Genomic DNA, 18,547 nt, shown 5'->3' on the forward strand with positions numbered 1-18,547 from the left:
GAAAGTTTTTCTTTTGTATAAGAAAGTTTCTGTTGAACAAAAGGGATTCTGCTGGCTAGGGTTGGGAAGGACTAAGAAATCGCGCGACCGTAGCGTCGTCAGCAACGAACATTGGGGTCGTCGATTGAGGAACTACAATGCCTGCCACCTCCACTGCTGCTCCCTGCACTGGACTTGTGATTAGGGGGGTGACCAACTTGGACAATGAACAATGTGCCTGGGCCCCGAAAACGTATTGCTGTGTTTTGATAATGATAATTGGTATTTTTGCAATTACTGCTGTAGGACTTTGGTACTTTGAAGAAATGTATCCTCTAAAAGCTCTACTACCAATCGAAATTGTACCAACTGCTTTGACTCCCTCTGTACACCTTCACACTCTGTCCCCTAGAGACTCCCAACATAGACAAAAGTATCATAATAACACTTTAATGATAGTAATGAATGCAACGCATGCCATTTTTAATAAGAGTAATTGTTGGATTTGCACTCATTTACCGCAACATGGGAACAAGGGGCTAAGATGGTATATTCACCCTTTACCTTTAACGATTGCTTGCTATGCCTCTCTTAGAGCACCATTCTTTGGCCGTTGGAATGATAGCATCTCAGGGAACTTTGATGGAACTAATTTGAATGATTTCGAGAAACGTGAATTGACTCCCCTGCGATGCTCGCTATTTGCGAATAGAAGTAAACCTAATGTCGCTTCTATTAGGCCGTCTGATAAAGTATCTCTTCCCTTTCAAACTCTAATTTCCTTTAAAACGGCTCTGATAGGCAATAAGGACGCCGTGCCTCCTTTCTACTCTATAAATCATAGCCCTGATTCAGTCCCCTTTTGTGTACAAAGAAATGGCACTCGGCCAATGGGAGATTTTGAAGGTTGTGTGAACATTGTAAATTTGACTGGAGAAAACAGTCCTCTGTATATAGGGGGGCCTGTCTATTTTGTTTGTGGTAGTTTAGCATTTCCCTGGTTGCCCAAGGATTGGCAGGGAACCTGTTATTTAGGAATCCTGTTACCTGGGGTATTTATAGCTAGTACATTGGAGGTTTCTAAGGCTCGCCCACGGCGGGACAAGAACAGAGATACCCCTGGGCAAGTATTGGGAGATATAGCAAAATCAGTTGTGCCCTTTTGGGGACAGATAACAAACTCTGAGAACATTAGGGGATTAGCAAGGGTACTGGAGGGAATGATCAACCGGACCACGGACATACCCTACAATATGACACTAGAACAAAAAGCAATAAGATTGGTAGCACTCCAAAATCGGATGGCATTAGATGTCATTCTGGCAGAACGAGGTGGAGTATGCAAATTGGTGGGGTCCGCTTGCTGTGTTTTCGGTCCAGATTCCTCGCCGACAATTTTTAAAGCAATACAGAACTTACATATCCTTAGTTCTGAAGTACATATCCCTGTAGGAGATTGGAATCTTAGCACCTTGTTTTAGGATTCTTTACGATCTTGGGGCTGGAAGGTGCTTTCTGTCATCCTGGTTATATTGGGGATCCTGCTATTCCTTTGTTGCTGTTTTCAATGTCTTCCGAGTATATGTGGAATGCTAGGGGGATGTTGTGCCCAAGCAGTGAGCACAATAGGGCATAGAATATATGCCCCAGATACAGCTTCTAAAGAGTTCGTGTTACAAGAGGTTCTGATGAACGACCTAATGGCTATAGACATTACAGACAATGATTCGGGATGTATGGATGACAATGCATGGAGATATTTGCAAAAGTATTAGAAATGATATTAGCACTTGGCATAGGCCAAAAGGAGGGTCTGTCGGAATCGAAATAATATTATGCCTCCTATCGCAGTAATTGAATGTGTATTGGCCTACGCCAAGTTGTCTAAAATATCATGTGAATAGACTCCGCGGCAAGGTCTTGACCTTAACGAAAAGTAATGTAAGTCGCCACCTTGGATTTGGCCGCCATTTTAGGTTCTCTTGTAATGTGGAAGTCACCCTGAACATCAAAATGGAGGCTGAATGATATTCTGAGCGAGATTCTGGCCGTTGTGACCTCCGCACACACGAATAATTAATATTCCTGCAGGCCTCTTGTCGGGGTCGCGAACTGAGACCTTGTCCTATTGCTGACCTATGTGTAAATGAACAACTGTATCAGCGAAACAGATCAAAACGCATAAATTATAGGATTGACCTGGCAAGGAACCCTAGGTCTGATCCCATGAATGGTTAACCCGCGAGAGGGTTGGCCGGGGGCTGGACAAACCATATAAAAGACCCAAATATTCCAATGTACGGTCTCTCTACTAATGCATCGAACCTTCGTTGAAGTTCGTTACGTTACTCTGAGAGCCGAATAGCTATCCGTTTGTCGATTGACTTTGGTAACTGTTGTAGCTTTTAAATAAAGCACTTGTATGTTCTTTGTAACCTGTGTTGGTGTGTTTCCTTTGGGCTTCCCAGCCTCATAGCAATTTTTATGTTTTCACAAGGGGTCCTTTTATGAAGAGTCCGACGAGGCTACAAAGTGATTCCAAAGAACTGACAGGCCCAGTGAAGCTTCAGCCAGGGTGATGTCCCGCGCATCTAGTCCTCATTGCAATACTGGTTCCCCCCACAGCAGTGTACATTGGTGTTGTTGTGTTTTGTGCGTTGTAAAATGATTGATTCTGTGGTCATTGTGCCGGCACACACTCGGGAATGTGGCCATCAGAGATAGTTGACGTGTTACCTGCGGGTCAGGATGCCGGCTTACAATGATGTGAACTGGTCCAGGGCAGCAGTGGCTGAGAATTCCATACACCTCATTAATGGATGTGTTCAGTGTCGCCGTATCATTAATTTCTATGATTTCATCCCCACACCTATAAAAGGAAAAACAAAATAAAAATAATGCAGTATGGTAAAGTGGTCTGCGTCTGCAGGAAAGCATGCGTCCAGTACTCTCACACACTGAAGTGAAGTTATCTTTGTGACTGTTCATATTATTATCCTTTCTAATATTAAGAATATTACTGTTGTTATGTGCATTTATGCAGTCATTGAGGGTGTTGTCATTGTTTTGGCACAACTTGAAAATATGGAAAATTGAAACGAGGAGGGATGTAAGGAAACAATGTGCAAGTGAGTGGGGTAGAGTGAGTGGGGTAGAGTGAGTGGGGTAGAGTGAATGTGGTAAAGCAAAGTGGTAGAAGAAGAAGGGTAAAGTGCAAGAAAATGAGACAATTAAAGGTTGACACAAGCAGAATGGTTAGAACAGAGGTCTGCAACATTTGACACTAAATGTTTTGGACTACACTTCCCATGACCCCTTGCCATTGATGATGCTAGCTTGGGATGTTGGGAGTTTTAGTCCTAAACCGCTGGAGAGCCAAAGGTTGCAGATCCCTGTTCACGCAACCATGCTCCATTATTGGATGCTTGTTGTGCCTGCGTTGCTCTCTTAGCTAGTGTGGCTTTCAAATCTCTCCCAGTGTAAGTAGGGAAAAATATAAGACTGTCGCATAAACCCGTGCAGTCGCTGAAATGGAGGGAGCGCTGCTACGAATGCTCAAGTTGCTCAACGCAACCCCTCGCTGTGTCTCTTCGGAGTGCTCGGTGCAGACTGTCCTTTGCAACACAAAATAAGACATTCTGAAGCCATCTTGTATTTGGGTGGGACTCCCTTCATTGGTAGTCAGAGATTCATTTGGGAGGGGGTAAAATACCACCTAGGGTTGGGAATGTGGAGACTAGTAATCCCTATTACTGGGGGTGGTGAGAATGTCTCATATCTGTTACTGATCAATAGCAACACCTCTTCCTGGGCATGGGGAAAGTTGCAATATGTGTTACTCAGCATTTGCAAGGACTTGTGGGCACGTGAAGAGTGAACAGGCGTGTTACTTGGCAGATGAAAACTGGGAAAGTATGTTACCATATTTATAGGGACTGTAAACACCTGTTAGTGGCCACAGAGAAAGTTGTTTTTCTGCGTTTGGAAATTCATTACCTGTTAATGGCTTCTGGAAACTGTCAAGACACGTAAGTGACCATTGGGAAACTGACAGTAGATGTTACTGGACATGTGGGAAGTGGCACACTTGCTAACGCACGGGAGGAAACTGGACCTATTTCCTACCAATGGTACGTATCACACTCCATGCCAACGTAAAATAGCCGCAGCAGGGCCACCCACCCGTGCCTATCTGCAATCGTACGCCACATGATGACACATCTGGCTGGACACATCATCTGTCTCCTTGACTCGCATCCTCTCCCGACAGCCTTCACAGCGCCCATCCACAAGCCAGCTCTACAGGGCTCGCTCGCTGGGACGTAGCCGCCCCCACCTACCTCCGTATTGGCTAAAAAGCACCCAGGCATTGCAAAACCCTCTGACCAACCTCTCATACTTCGGTCCTCCAAGGGCGTTCACCTACAGCGCTTTGAGGCCATACTAATGGGAAAAGGAACTACACAAATGCCATATTACATTACATCACATTAAGCAGATATGACCGGAGAACACCTGCAAGAAAGTGAAATACATTTTTTAAAAAGCTAGCTCTTGGGCAGGTGGAGACTTGCAACATCAGCTTCTAATCAGCATAATGGCGATCAGTCTTGTTACGGGAAATGGACAGCTGGCTATGCCTGCTTTATAGCAGCAATGTGGAGCACCGCTAGTGTACCCTGCTCTGCTGTCTTCAAATTAAATGGTAGCAGGAGTTGCTCATGTTGGAAGAACCCCGTTTAGTCCTTTTTAACTCCTGCCCAGTTTGAGTCAGCCTCTCTGGCCCAATGCCCTTGGCAATCAGCATGTGTCTTTCTTTTTCCAATGCATTTTATGTACACATTCAATGGTTGCAAGCTTGTAGCTTGGCATCTATACCAGGGCATACGGATTCTCAGGGGCACCTTGTAACATTCTGCATGTGGCACCGGTCATTTCATGTTACACAACTGGCAAGACAGAGGCAAATGCCCACCGAAGACTTTGACAGAAGCAAATAAGAAGCAGTCGATGACACAGGCGTTGAGAGAAAGCAGGCATGCAGCACCGAAACCAGCACCGTGGGTAAATACCTGAGTCTTCCGTCAATGTGTGCCACAGACCCTGGCGACAGCGTGTGGATGAATGTGCCACAGACCCCTGGACAGTGGGGGACGCTGCACAGTCCGATTCCAAGGCCCACGCCTGCTTCTGCAAGTCGAAATGCAGCCATGAGAGGAATAGATGTGTACAGCTCCCTCATGGCATCACCAGGCGCTATATACCACAGTTATTTCTGAATTATACAAACAACACGGCCACGATAGAAAGTGACCTTAAGTCTGTACAGGTAATTGAGTGCATGCATAGACACACACACACACACACACGTGTTGTCATATACAGAGTGCGTACCCTTTGCTTAAAGGGACTTTATAATTGGTTTAACTGTGTTTTTGTTTTTTTTTTCTTCTTCCTTTTCTTCCTTTTTTTCAATTCTTTTCTTTTCTTTTTATCTCCACAATGCATTTAAAGTTTCCTTTGGTAACTAATTGATGCAATAAAATAAAAAAAAAAAAATAAAAAAAAAAAAATAACTAAAAGGACTTTATGGTTAAGTGTACCCTAACAAAACAAACAGAAAAACCTTGCTAAGGGGATATCAGGGTTGCAGCGCAAAACAGCAAAACTCCACAAAGCACCCGCAGCACAGCCACCACAATCCTAATGAAACCCTGTGCACTGCTCACAGTGTCTCTGAGGAAGCTCACACCGCCTGCTGTTGCACCGCATGCCACCCGGCCTTTAAAGTAATCTCTTTAAGTGGGGAGGTTTTGTGGTTGCTCTCAAATTCATTTAAAAGAAGGGCTAGGCAGTGTGAGATGTTAGTTTTTTGTGTGTGTGCGGCTATGTGCATGTTAAATGTTAAAGGGTACACGGCATCATGCGTTGCGCATGCCAGTGGCTGAGCTGATAGTGTTGGCAGAGTAACCACCACCGGGGAATATGTGGCATTTTGTGGTATTGCTGGGCAACCAGAATGTTCCTACAGCAATTCTTTCGTGTGAATTCCAGTGTTTCTTTTAGGGAAACTTCAGCATATAGGTTTTTTTTCATAGAGTGTCAATGTTTTTTAATCCAGACGATCATCCTCGAAGTACCTTCTGTGTATGGCCGGCGGCAGTGCCGAGCGGGCACTTTGCCTGGGATGTGGCATTTGGCGAGCCTCGTCACCTCCTAACCAAACGAAGGACCACTATCCATGGCCTGCGTGCATAGCAAGTGGCAACTTTAGCCAGGACATGGTTGCAGGGTTGTCCAACTACAGGTCTCAATGGCCAGATCCATGTTGGATTTTCAGGATACTGCTCGTTAAGTGCCCATTTTTGCTCATGAATATCAATGAGGGCTATCCAGAAAACCTGTCACGTTTCTGGCCCTCAAGGCCTGGAGTTGGACAACCCATGCCTCATTGCCGACCAAGCCACCGAAGGTGGCCGAGGGCCCTATCTGCAGCCAGGCACCCGGGCCACTATGCCACCATTGCAGGCCCGTGGGCCATTGGCCCCCTTCCCAGAAAATAAATGAACCCCAAGAAGCCAGAGACCCTGATCCGGACCAAGGCCCCGTTGCCACTTTGCCACAAATGCAGGTCAGTGAGATGCGTGCCACTTTGCCCATGCCTTGGGTGGGCAAGCCACCCGAAGTGGCCCCTGGGAGGGTCCTGCCCAGTGGTCTCTCTGTCTCTATCGCCGGCTTGCAGGTCAAGGGCCATGACTGCGGCTGTGGCCAATGGCCAAGGGACACTTTGCAAAGGGCACACGATGCCACCCAGGACATCACAATGACACCACATCTGCGATACACACGGATGCACACTCTAAAGCAAACTATAAAGGGCAGAATAGTGTGTTCTGTGTGGACAGGCAACATTTATAAATCATTGACTGTGAAAGAACTCATAGAATTTTGAGTGTATGGCGATAAAAAAAGAAAGGACACCTTTGCTTGTGGCAAACTACAAGGAAGAAGGCTAAGTATGTTATCCGGGGAGACTGGTGACCAGCACAGATCCCATTCACCAAAGAGAGAAAGCAAAGGCAGCCACCAGCCTCCCAATCCCACTCCATGACCTCTGGTGACTCAATGCAGCCATAGGCAGTGCCCGCCTGGCAGATCTCCGGGCCACACAGGAGCTGCCTTAAGCTATCAAGGGGTCACAGGGCAAAGGTGCATCACCTGGCCTAGTTCATATCCACTCAGGAGAGTGTGGACATTGAAACTGTGTTAAGATTCCTGTCACAAAACAGCAATATATGCATGGTTCCCCACTGCTACATTTTGGTGCAGGGTGTGTGCCCACCAATCACGAAATGTGTGATGTCACGGATTACATCATATGTGATGTTGTTAATGATATTGGTGGCACAATTTGCGAGGTTGTTGGTGATGTCATCGATGACGTCATGAGCAGGGCAGGTCTGTGGGCAAGTTTTGGTTCGCGTATTTCTGGCTTTTCTTTGTTTTGCGCTGGAACCATAACAGGTGTTTTTGGTCCATTCCTACCCCTGAAAAAGTAAAGTCAACAAACTGGAAACGCTGCGTCCAAGGGACTATAAGGGAAGCCCCCCAAATATACATCAACCCTCAACTCTGTAATGTAACTGTAATTTACTGTACAGCACTGTAACCAAGCTGAGAATAACCTTGTTGTTCCTGCTCCATGTTACCCTTGGGTCTGGCGCTCATTACAAATGAATAAAACAAACAAAAAATAAAACAAACACACACTACAGCACTACCACAGAACACACATTTTAGCAAACTGTAATGGGATAACTCTTTGAAGGCAAATCCCTTCAGTGTCTACGTGTTATGCAACACTGTACCCACCAAAGTCAGATGATATGGCATGGTATTGTTTATTTATAAAGCGCCTATACACAGGCAAGTGTTCCAAAGCGCTCAAGTAGGGTGGTAACACGGGAAAAAACAACAGTCGCTCGGAGCCCTTGAAAATCTGAGACGATACTAGTCTGCACAGGCAGAGTAAGTGTGTAAAATTCATTTAACAGTATGCATGCAATTGCCATTATCCTTCAAGCTGGGCTTTAGGAGGTGGCCTTGATCTTACCCTTCTCCAAGGAGACCTCCATCAAGACGCGGTCATTGGGGTTCATGGCGTTGAGCACACAGGGGGAGGCCCCGGGCTCCAGCGAGCAGCTTGCCTTCGTGGCCCAGGTGCTGGAGCTGGGGGAGCGGCAGAGCTGAGAGGACAGGTAGCCCGACGCAGAGTGGGGGGCGCCCAGGCCGGTGCGGACCGTCAGCATCAGCAAGCCCTTCTTGACTTGCTGCAAGAAGGGCAAAGGTCACATCAAAATCAGGCTGCAGGAGGACCGTGGCTCAAACATGGGCATGCATGGTACACATCGCGGGTCACCCTCAAACATGGGCATGTATGGTACACATCGCGGGTCACCCTCAAAAATGGGCATACATGGTACACATCGCAGGTCACCCCCAAACATGGGCATACATGGTACACATTGTGTGTCACCCTCAAACATGGGCATGCATGGTACATACACATCGTGGGTCACCCTCAAACATGGGCATGAATGGTACACATCGCGAGTGACCCTCAAACATGGGCATGCATGGTACACATCACGGGTCACCCTCAAACATGGACATGCATGGTACATACACATCGTGGGTCACCCTCAAACATGGGCATGCATAGTACATACACATCGTGGGTAACCCTCAAACATGGGCATGCATGGTACACATCGCGGGTCGCTCTCAAACATGGGCATGCATGGTACACATTGTGTGTCACCCTCAAAGATGGGCATGCATGGTACATACACATCGTGGGTCACCCTCAAACATGGGCATGAATGGTACACATCGCGAGTGACCCTCAAACATGGGCATGCATGGTGCACATCACGGGTCACCCTCAAACATGGGCATGCATGGTACATACACATCGTGGGTCACCCTCAAACATGGGCATACATAGTACATACACATCGTGGGTAACCCTCAAACATGGGCATGAATGGTACACATCGCGGGTGACCCTCAAACATGGGCATGCATGGTACACATTGCGGGTCACCCTCAAACATGGGCATGCATGGTACACATCACGGGTCACCCTCAAACATGGGCATGCATGGTACACATTGTGTGTCACCCTCAAACATGGGCATGCATGGTACATACACATCGTGGGTCACCCTCAAACATGGGCATGAATGGTACACATCGCGGGTGACCCTCAAACATGGGCATGCATGGTACACATCACGGGTCACCCTCAAACATGGGCATGCATGGTACATACACATTGTGGGTCACCCTCAAACATGGGCATGCATAATACATATACATCGTGGGTAACCCTCAAACATGGGCATGCATGGTACACATCGCGGGTCACCCTCAAACATGGGCATGCATGGTACACATCACGGGTCACCCTCAAACATGGGCAGGCATGGTACACATCACGGGTCACCCTCAAACATGGGCATGCATGGTACATACACATCGTGGGTCACCCTCAAAAATGGGCATGCATGGTACATACACATCGTGGGTCACCCTCAAACATGGCCATGAATGGTACACATCGCGGGTCACCCTCAAACATGGGCATGCATGGTACACATTGTGGGTCACCCTCAAACATGGGCATGAATGGTACACATTGCGGGTCACCCTCAAACATGGGCATGCATGGTACACATCGCGGGTCACCCTCAAACATGGGCATGCATGGTACATACACATCGTGGGTAACCTTCAAACATGGGTATGCATGGTACACATCGCGGGTCACCCTCAAACATGGGCATGCATGGTACACATCGTGGGTCACCCTCAAACATGGGCATGCATAGTACATACATATCGTGGGTCACCCTCAAACATGGGCATGCATGCTACACATCGCGGGTCACCCTCAAACATGGGCATGCATGGTACATACACATCATGGGTCACCCTCAAACATGGGCATGCATTGTACACATCGCGGGTCACTCTCAAACATGGTACACATCGTGGGTCACCTTAAACTTCTGCAGTGCATCGTGATGGGTTAATGCGCGCATGGACGCTCCGTTCAGCTCCAGAATCTCATCGCCTGTGGGATGAAGGCGGGGCTGTTACGTCACTGTGCACAACTTCAGTGTCTCATTCAAGAGCAGCATAAAAAGTCTACTCTTTAATTCAGCCGACTAATGACCGCTCTCACGTGGTCTGACTTTCTCTTTGCCGTTCACTCCTGCCTTCAAGCATGTAGCGCCCTACCCAAAAATGAAAAGAAATAAATAAATAAAAGCGGGTGGGTGAAGGCTGGCTCCGTGTGCACTTTAGCTGCCAGGGCCTGAAGCTACCAACAAGCAGAGTGGGCGCGTGCTTCCCAGTTAGAGTTCATGAGTGTGACAACCTTTGGACTGCAGCACCCATCAGCCCCAGCCAGCAGAGTCAATGGTGAGGTCTCATGGGAAATGTAGTCCAAAAACATCTGCAGAGCCGCGGGTTGTGAATCTCTCTGCAATGAGTCATCAATATAAGCAGTTCATTGTAAGAAAATGTGGTTTCAGTTTGCCATGAATGCGCCGAGCTCCCCTGCTGCACCGTAAGGGCAAGAAACCTAAGGACAAGCCTCAGCCAGCAGAGACATTCCCCCAACAGCGGCCATTTAAACCTTTCTGGTATATCACTTTGCACAGCCATTGGCCTGCACTGGTAACTGGCAGCAGAAAGACCCAACCAAGAGACATGAAATTCCATGCATCTTTGCCCTGCTTTTTACAAATAAATCCTTAAAGGAAAGGGAGTGGTTTCCGTCTGTATGTGTAAAAAGTCCCATTGTCAGCATAGCCGCAAGTCCTCTAGAGAAACGCTACCCCATGGGCATGATGGCTGCACCATAGAGGAACATGGGGTTCGGGGCGATGCTACGATTAGGGAATCCTGGCCGGCCTTCACCGGAGCTTTCCCTGTGGTGGCGCCCACTCCTGCGCTGACCCTGCCTGTGGCACCGCCGAGCAAATGGGCTTCTCCTGCTTGCCGGCCGAGTCTCCCCCACACCAGGGGTGTTTCTAGGTCTGGAAAAGATCAGGGGCTGCGCTAAAGTCGGGACTGGCGGGACTCAGGGCCAGCTAGCATTTTAGTTGTAGCCCCTAAGCTCAGAGGCCTAGCCCGAACTGTCTAAGCTAATGTAGTTGGTCCCACCGCAGTGACATTAACACCTATAAATGCCCACACAGCGCTGCTCAGGGGGCATTAAAAGATTTTGAGTGGGCCTTACCTGGTCAAGCCCTACCCAGCCTACACGTCTACCTGAGCTTCTATCTGGGCTACAACCAAAAGACCTGGGGCTGTAGCCCCCTCAGCCCCCCTAGCAACGGCTCTGCCCCAAACTTACAGCTGTTGGGGGCCATCTCATTGAATGCTGGTGCAGAACCCTGGGGTGAGCTTGAGGCTCCACTTTCCATGATCCACCTTTGCCGTCTAGTCCTTGTATCTATTGATAGCTTAGTGTGCTGAAATGCTGGATGCTATCTTCTGCTCAGCTTTTCATCAGTCTACTACTTGAGTATTCAACACAAATGCTTTGCCATTCTGGGTAAGGGTATGGAGCGCTCCACTGCAGCTTCGTGGGTTCAAGGCCCTGGCCAGGCTGAAGCCTGAAGGATTGAGAACTAATAGTGTTTTTTCCATCCGCATACGGGGGGCGGGGGGGAATATTCACTTTAGGGGAAGAGGAGGTTCTGTGACCCTAGTGACCCAGATAAGCAACGCCGCCCTACCTTCTTGCAGCCTTCCGTCAGCAGCCGCCGCTCCACCTGGGAAGATGGTCTTGACGTAGATGCCGATCGCCCCGTAAATACTGTCCTTTCCACCAACAATACTAAAGCCGAGACCCTAGAGGGGGAGAAAGGAGAAGCGTTGTGGGTTTTATGTTCTGTGGTGAGCGAGGACAGTGTTGCTTCCGTTATCTCAGAAGCGTTCCTGCTCAGGCTACAGTGCCTAGACAGCACTCATTTTTCAAAGTTCCTTTAGCTATGTTCTTACTCATAGGCTCACTCATTGGAGGCACACCACACACGTTCAGTGCATGTGTCAGCGACACTTAACCATGTAGCACAATGATGTGCGTCCTCATTGTGTGGGTGAGTTCCTGGTCCCCAGTGTTAGGCAAGCATTGGTGTAGTAACCCTGTGGGAGACTACACAACCCTTGTCCTCTTGGTATTGGGTAACCCACCAATTGGCATAGGCCTGTACTGCACAAGTTGGTAGTGTGACTGAGCAGCCAGGCTTATCTCAAGAGGGGTAAATGTGAGCTGTAGCAATGAAATACACCAATACAAGTAGCCAAGTAACATTCAGGGAGTTTTATGAAAGAGTTTACTTGGTCTTTCTATGGCTATTCCAAACGCCATCATTAGGCACGTGTTGTGTCTGGTTTCTTTAAAGGCTAGGTATGTGTGGAGACAGTCGTCTCTATTTAGAAGACTTATCGCTCCGCCCTAAAATTCCCTCTATGCGAGTCTTAAGGCTGCCATGTTAGCAGGCTCAGTACCATCTTTAAAAGAGTTTAACGAATGGATGTGCGCTATGTTCATCATTATTTGTTCATCTGAATAGGACTTGATCCTCAGACCGGGGCATGTCAAAAAGATCTTGTTCAGGTCCGACTGGGCGGAGACGGTTGACTGTACTGATTCATGTACAGGATTTGTGGAGTATTCAAGGTTCATACATACTAAGGAATGTCTTCCACTATATATTCAAAAGTTTCCTTGTCCTATCACACGCATGAATTACATGCGTTTTAGGTTAAACCAACTACCTGTTTTTGAGAAAATTAAAAGCTGGAAAACCATGTCTATGAATGAGGGGCCAAGCGTAATGGACAAGGAATGTAGGTTTTGTAGGGTAAGCAATGCCCGCGAGACTTTGAAACACTTGGTAGTAGAGTGTACATTCTCTGGTGCAGAACGACTTAGGCTTTTCAAGGACTACACAACTGATTCTTCAGAGGTATCTAGAAATTTATTTTGGTGTCGCTGTATGTGGGGTTCTGCTCTTTCCTTGGTTTTATCTCTGAATCGTTTTCTTATATTGCTTATTTCTGAGTTGAATAAGAAACATTTTGTTTTGGAAGGGAATTATTCTTTGTAAACTGAAGTTTTTTCTTGCTTTATTTATATTTGTTTGTTCCTTCTTTTTTTCTGATCTTTCTTTTTTCTTTTTTTCTCTCTCTTTAGTTAGCGTAATCCCTTCCTTCTGACTTTTTACAATATGAAACTTGATGAATTGTTTTTATATTTTGCTATGTGCATTTTGTTGGTTATGGGTTTTTGTAAACTGTAAATGCAACAATAAAAAGGAAAAAAAGTAGAAAAGTAACACTTACACTCACGTCATTTTAGTTAAAATAATTATTTATGTATTTAATGGTTATTTTTAAATAAGCACTCTTTACAAAGGGCACTATGCAACAATCAAAATACACCAGAATTAATACAAAGCAAGTAGATTCTCTTTGGAGATGCTTCATTCACACTTCCTGCACCCTGAGGGGACTTCACTAACTAGGACAGTAATGGCATTGATATATCACTTGTGCACTTTGGTAGATTCTGAGGTTGGCAGAAAGGAAAAATTACAGGAAGGAAAAAGGTTAAACAGGTTCTATGCGCACGTGAGCACTTTACATCTTCCAATGAAGTCCATATAAAAACCTTTCCCAGCAATATTAGTTTGAAACCAATGCATCACCTGTGAGGGACAGTAAGAATCAAAGTCAATGGAATAGAGGAGTCAGCAGGGAGCCAGGATAGCAAAAGTCCATTGGAACAAAGTCCATGGAGTTGAGCAACGTCTTAAATAGTAAACGCCTTGCACAAAGTTAGAGAGTTTCTTGAAGAAATATCACTGTAGGGTCACAAGCTGATACACTTGTGAAAGTTAGAGCTGAGATCAAATCAAGAAAAGCAGCTACTGCAAGTCTTCACCGAGAATAGAAAGCTACAGACGATGGGGTAAGCACACCAAAGTCAGAAGAGTACCTTTGGTTGGAAGAAGAGGACCCAGCTGGCTCCTGTCTGGTTGCAGTGATGCAGATCCTGTGTTCCTGGTCATCAGTAGTGGGGACAAGAGGGAGGACGTCTGGGGACTCCTGCAGCAGCAATTCGATGGTCGGCAGCAGCTGCGGGCTCTTTTCGGATCTGCAGCACTTCGTGGTTTCAGCGCTCGGTAAACAGCCCCACTGCAGATCTTGGATACCGGTTGGGCTTCTTTAACTCCTTGAGTCCGGCACTCTGGTGAGGTGACTCGAGCTTGGGTCGTCCTGCTTTGGAAGGGTCCTCAGGAGACTCCTGGAGCTTTTGGCCAGCTTACAGATGTTGCACTCGACTACGGAATTCTCTCCCCTTGCCACTCGGTTCCTGCAGCAGCAAAGAAGTACAGCCAGTCGGGCAAGGTCTTCCAGAACAGTTTGTCTTGGGTTAGTTGTTCCCACTAACCCAAGGGAAGAAGTCATCCCTTTGTAGAGCTTCTCTTGTCGATCAGAAAAAGGAGTTTCAGCACAGCAGCAGGGCTTCACCGGGCAGTTAAAAAGTCCAAGAGGATGCAGCAAGCTTCGTTCACAATTTCTTTGTCGGGTTGTTCTTCCCAGTGGGTGACACTTCAGTCCAAGAAGCGACGCCTTTTAAGTAGGTTTCTCTGACTCCTGCACAGCCTAGCTGTCACATACGCAAGGACAGCCAGCCAGCCAGCCAATCAGGACTGGGTGCATTCATGTTTCCCTGGAGACAAAGGACAGGGGAGTTTCGGGCAGCTCCCTCACTTCCTGCCCTTGCAGACACACTGGAGCCAGAGGCGGGTTTCAGTACTGAAACCCGCCAAAGGAAAAATGAACAAAGGGATCAAACCTTGTTTGGCGCGCAAAGTAAAACCCAAGAAAGATCTCACAAACAAGAAATGGCAACAAAAGAAGACTGGGGCCATTTTGACACAATGGTCACCCATGAGTGCAATAATGCAGCAGAGGATTCTGCCTGCGTAGAAAAGCACAATGCTAGGAACATTAAACCACTGCCCCCAGCCATTTAAAGTAGTGAGGGTACAATATAAAAAGTTACAGGAGAATGTAGGATAAGGGGCTCCAAGGTAACCCCCTAACGCCCCCCCCCAGCCACCCCAGCGCTCCACATAAGATGCTGTGTGCTGGACCTAAAAAGAGAAACAGTAAATAAAGTCAATTTCACTTGACTACTCTTGGGAACGGTAGTTCACACAAGACAAGGTATTTAAACCTCATGAGAAATCTAAAGGATTTCTCTGTGACACTGCACTGGGGCTGCTGAGTGTCAACAAAACAGCAAATAGATCCCTATGGAGTTTGTCAGACTCCAAAAACTGTAAAAACACATAATCCAATTCAGGATAAAACACATGAGAGAGTGTGAAAAAGGGGACACTCTCGCAAAGAGCTGGGGGACTCTAAGGATGAAAGGAATGAGCACAGAAATTAGAATTCTCCTTAACACTCAGGAAGCGACTGCTCTGGTCCAGGCAGTCATGAAGGCGTCACTAAGCATCAGTTTAGGGAGATGCAGTCCGCCGCCTCTGCCGTGGCACTCACTTACCATAGTGTCTTCAGGATGCCATCATTCGGGTCTGTGGGAAAGGGGGCCTGTCTTTGCTGTGCATTGAGTCCTCCCTAAATCCCAGAAGATCTGCTTGTTGTGCTGTGTGGACAGGTGGCCTTTTTCATCTACAATCAGCACAGGTGAAGCAGGTGACCCCTTAACCTCTTGAGCCATCGTTGGTGTAGACTAGAAGAGCGCATTAACCCTTGATGTAGGCCTTGGGTCCTCACTTGATTTAAAGTTCCACATTCTACCAGAGAACCCAATTTATGAATTTCCTGCTGGTGGTTTTATAATGAATTGTCATTGAAAGTGTATCAATATTAAGCAGCAATTACTTTTCCCTGGGCGAGGGGGTGGCAGGGACGCCATTTAGAGGTCGCCAGGGGTCGCAACTGCGACCCCTGAGCTCTCCCTTGCTACCCCTGTGGTCACCCTTGCTAACCCTAAAAAAAAAAATGTATTTGAAAAAGATTTTTGTTTTAAATGCAAGCTCCTGGGCTAGACTCATGAAAGGTTTATTTCAGGCACACTTCAGGGGGTGAGTCACTTATTTAGTTTGTTCTTAAACACCTCATCTCAGTCTTTCATCTTTCTGAGGTTGATAAATGAGTACCAACACAGGTTGGGTGATATTGGGTGTATAGTTTTTCTATATAACGCGCTTAAGCGTGAGTGCTATACAACAACACAGCATTATCATTTGGCCTTGGCCGTCTGCTTGCATTCACAGTTATTTGGTAATATGGGCCTATACACGCTGATCTTAACGATACATATGGCGATCCATTCTTGTATGAAATGTCCATCACATTATAGTGATATCGTAACCATATTTTTAGTACTGTACTTAGGAACACTTCTATGTCATGGTGCTTCCTGTTTTTTCAAGGGGTAAAAAAAAGGTCGTGTTCCATCGCTTCTCGGGATATCACTTCGACGTGGGGTGAAATGACATCACTTTCTGTGATGTCATCAGAGGTCATGGGTCGAATGTGTCACTTCCGCTGCCCCTGGCATTTTGGTGAAATGATGTCCTTGGGGGGCAGGAGGGGTCAAGGCCCCAGAGCACTCGCATGCTCCGCGCCTTTGTATACTACTGAAGTAGTGTGCGTAGTAGGGTAGTTCACGATTACATAACACAGTGAACCTCTTTCACCAACAGTACCATGCACGAAACTCTTGAGTTTACCCTTTAGTAAATGCTGTCCCAAAGCCCCCGCCTAACCCTGCAGGACTCATTGCTGGCAATCATGGGACTTTAATGAGTGGGCCCTCATAATAAGCACGGGTGATTTGACTCACTATAACCACATGCGGTAATATTGGTTTCCCCGCCTGATTGCAATGCACCCCAGAAGTTGGTGGTAACAGATGGGGGGCCTGAGTGGGTCCAGAAATAACGCCCCAGCAGTTCTGAAAATCTGAAGGTGTTATTTATAAAAATAAGTTTTCATCCATGATCCTCCCTCCCCCCCCATGCTTAGGGTGGCAATGGGCTGTGTACAGAACAGAAGCCGACCGCTAACATTCAACAAAAAAGAACATTTGAAAAGTTTCATGTTTACCCTTCGCTGCGTTCCACTCGAAGGTGGGTGGTGGGGAGGGGCTGGTGGCCAGCTTTCCCCACCCGTTTCCATTATGTACAGAAAAATGTTGGGTGGTCTAATAATGAAAACAAAAGTTGGACAACTGTAGTGGGGCTTTTGACACTGTTACTATCGCCCCGCGGGCAGAGGTGAACATGTGGAGTGTTGTTGTGTGTATTTCATCTCACAATCAGGCACTATTTGCAGCACACAGTTTTTCTAAGAGCACTGGCAGAGTATACAAGCAGGCGCTATTTCCAAATACTGCCTGTTTTGATCTTTACACTTGACCTCATAATGAGGGTCAGTGAGTTTAAATGGGATATTAAGTAGCTTCTGCACCAACTAAAAAGCAACCAAATAAAAGCAGGCCTGCACCAAGCACCCCTCTTCTGTGCAAAGCCCATTTATAAAGCTGCTTGTTTTTAAAATCACGCAACAGAAGAACACATGTTGGACTTTGCCCCCCCCCAACCCCCGCTCCGCCAACACTTGAGTACCTGCTTCTCATGCTTCCAAAGAGTTGGTGCATTCATGCAACACACACACACACAGCAGCACCATTACACCAGCAGCAACCCTGCTCTCCTCCCCGACCCTCCCCGCATGCAGCCCACCCTGCGCAAAGGCCCTGCAAATGACATGGGCAGCGCCCCAGGAGACCCGATAAGAAAGCATAACAGAGCCCCCCCTTTGCAGCAGCCCTCCCCCACATGCCTTTCTAAACAGTGGGGTAGATCATTCAGAGAGTGTGGGGTGCTTTTTGGGGTACTCGGCCGGGTGATGGGAGCACAACACTGGTGGGCTGAAGATAATATGTTCCTTAGACTTCAAGTCTTGCTCACTGCTGTGCTCTTCCAGACACCATGACCCCTTAGCTGACAGCTGTGGGGTCTTTCCTTCCTTCTATCCCCCATTCCACTTGTGCTGTTCCCCAGGGGTCTAGCCTCTCTCCCTGGCTTTTTACCACTACTTGGCACCACTTGCCCACTGTAATCGCTACTTCCTGTTCACATTTTTGGTGTCATGCGGGTGACACAGAGCTCTCTTTCAGGCTCCCCTCAGCCACGTCTTCATCTTCTCTCATACCAGCAGTCGGGTCTTAATTCAGGAATGGTGTGCCGCCAATGACCTTTGCCTTAATGCCAGCAAGACTGTGATCCACGTCATTGGGACACTCGCTCCCTCCTTTCCTCTCTCTCTCTCTCTCTCTCTCTGGCTGCCCACTCTTGGCCCTCTTCTTACTCCTCCCTGTGAGGTTATGAACCTTGATGTCATCTTCAGCGCCACCCTCTCTTTCTCTGCTCACATCTCT

General features: G+C 47.2%; 1 protein-coding gene across 1 annotated transcript in view; it reads right to left on the reverse strand.

The window, feature by feature from the left end:
• Positions 1-18,547, reverse strand: part of IL16 (interleukin 16) — a 364,690-nt gene that overhangs the window by 216,244 nt on the left and 129,899 nt on the right. The window contains exons 6-10 of the mRNA XM_069625140.1: positions 11,793-11,907; positions 10,044-10,117; positions 8,093-8,309; positions 5,052-5,169; positions 2,716-2,848 (exon numbers count right to left, since the gene is read on the reverse strand). Of these exons, the coding sequence (XP_069481241.1) occupies positions 2,716-2,848; positions 5,052-5,169; positions 8,093-8,309; positions 10,044-10,117; positions 11,793-11,907 (657 nt within the window). The remainder of the gene's footprint in view (positions 1-2,715; positions 2,849-5,051; positions 5,170-8,092; positions 8,310-10,043; positions 10,118-11,792; positions 11,908-18,547) is intronic.

This window comes from Ambystoma mexicanum, chromosome 11, assembly GCF_040938575.1.
Source record: "Ambystoma mexicanum isolate Mex_15411 chromosome 11, UKY_AmexF1_1, whole genome shotgun sequence".
NCBI lineage: Eukaryota > Metazoa > Chordata > Amphibia > Caudata > Ambystomatidae > Ambystoma > Ambystoma mexicanum.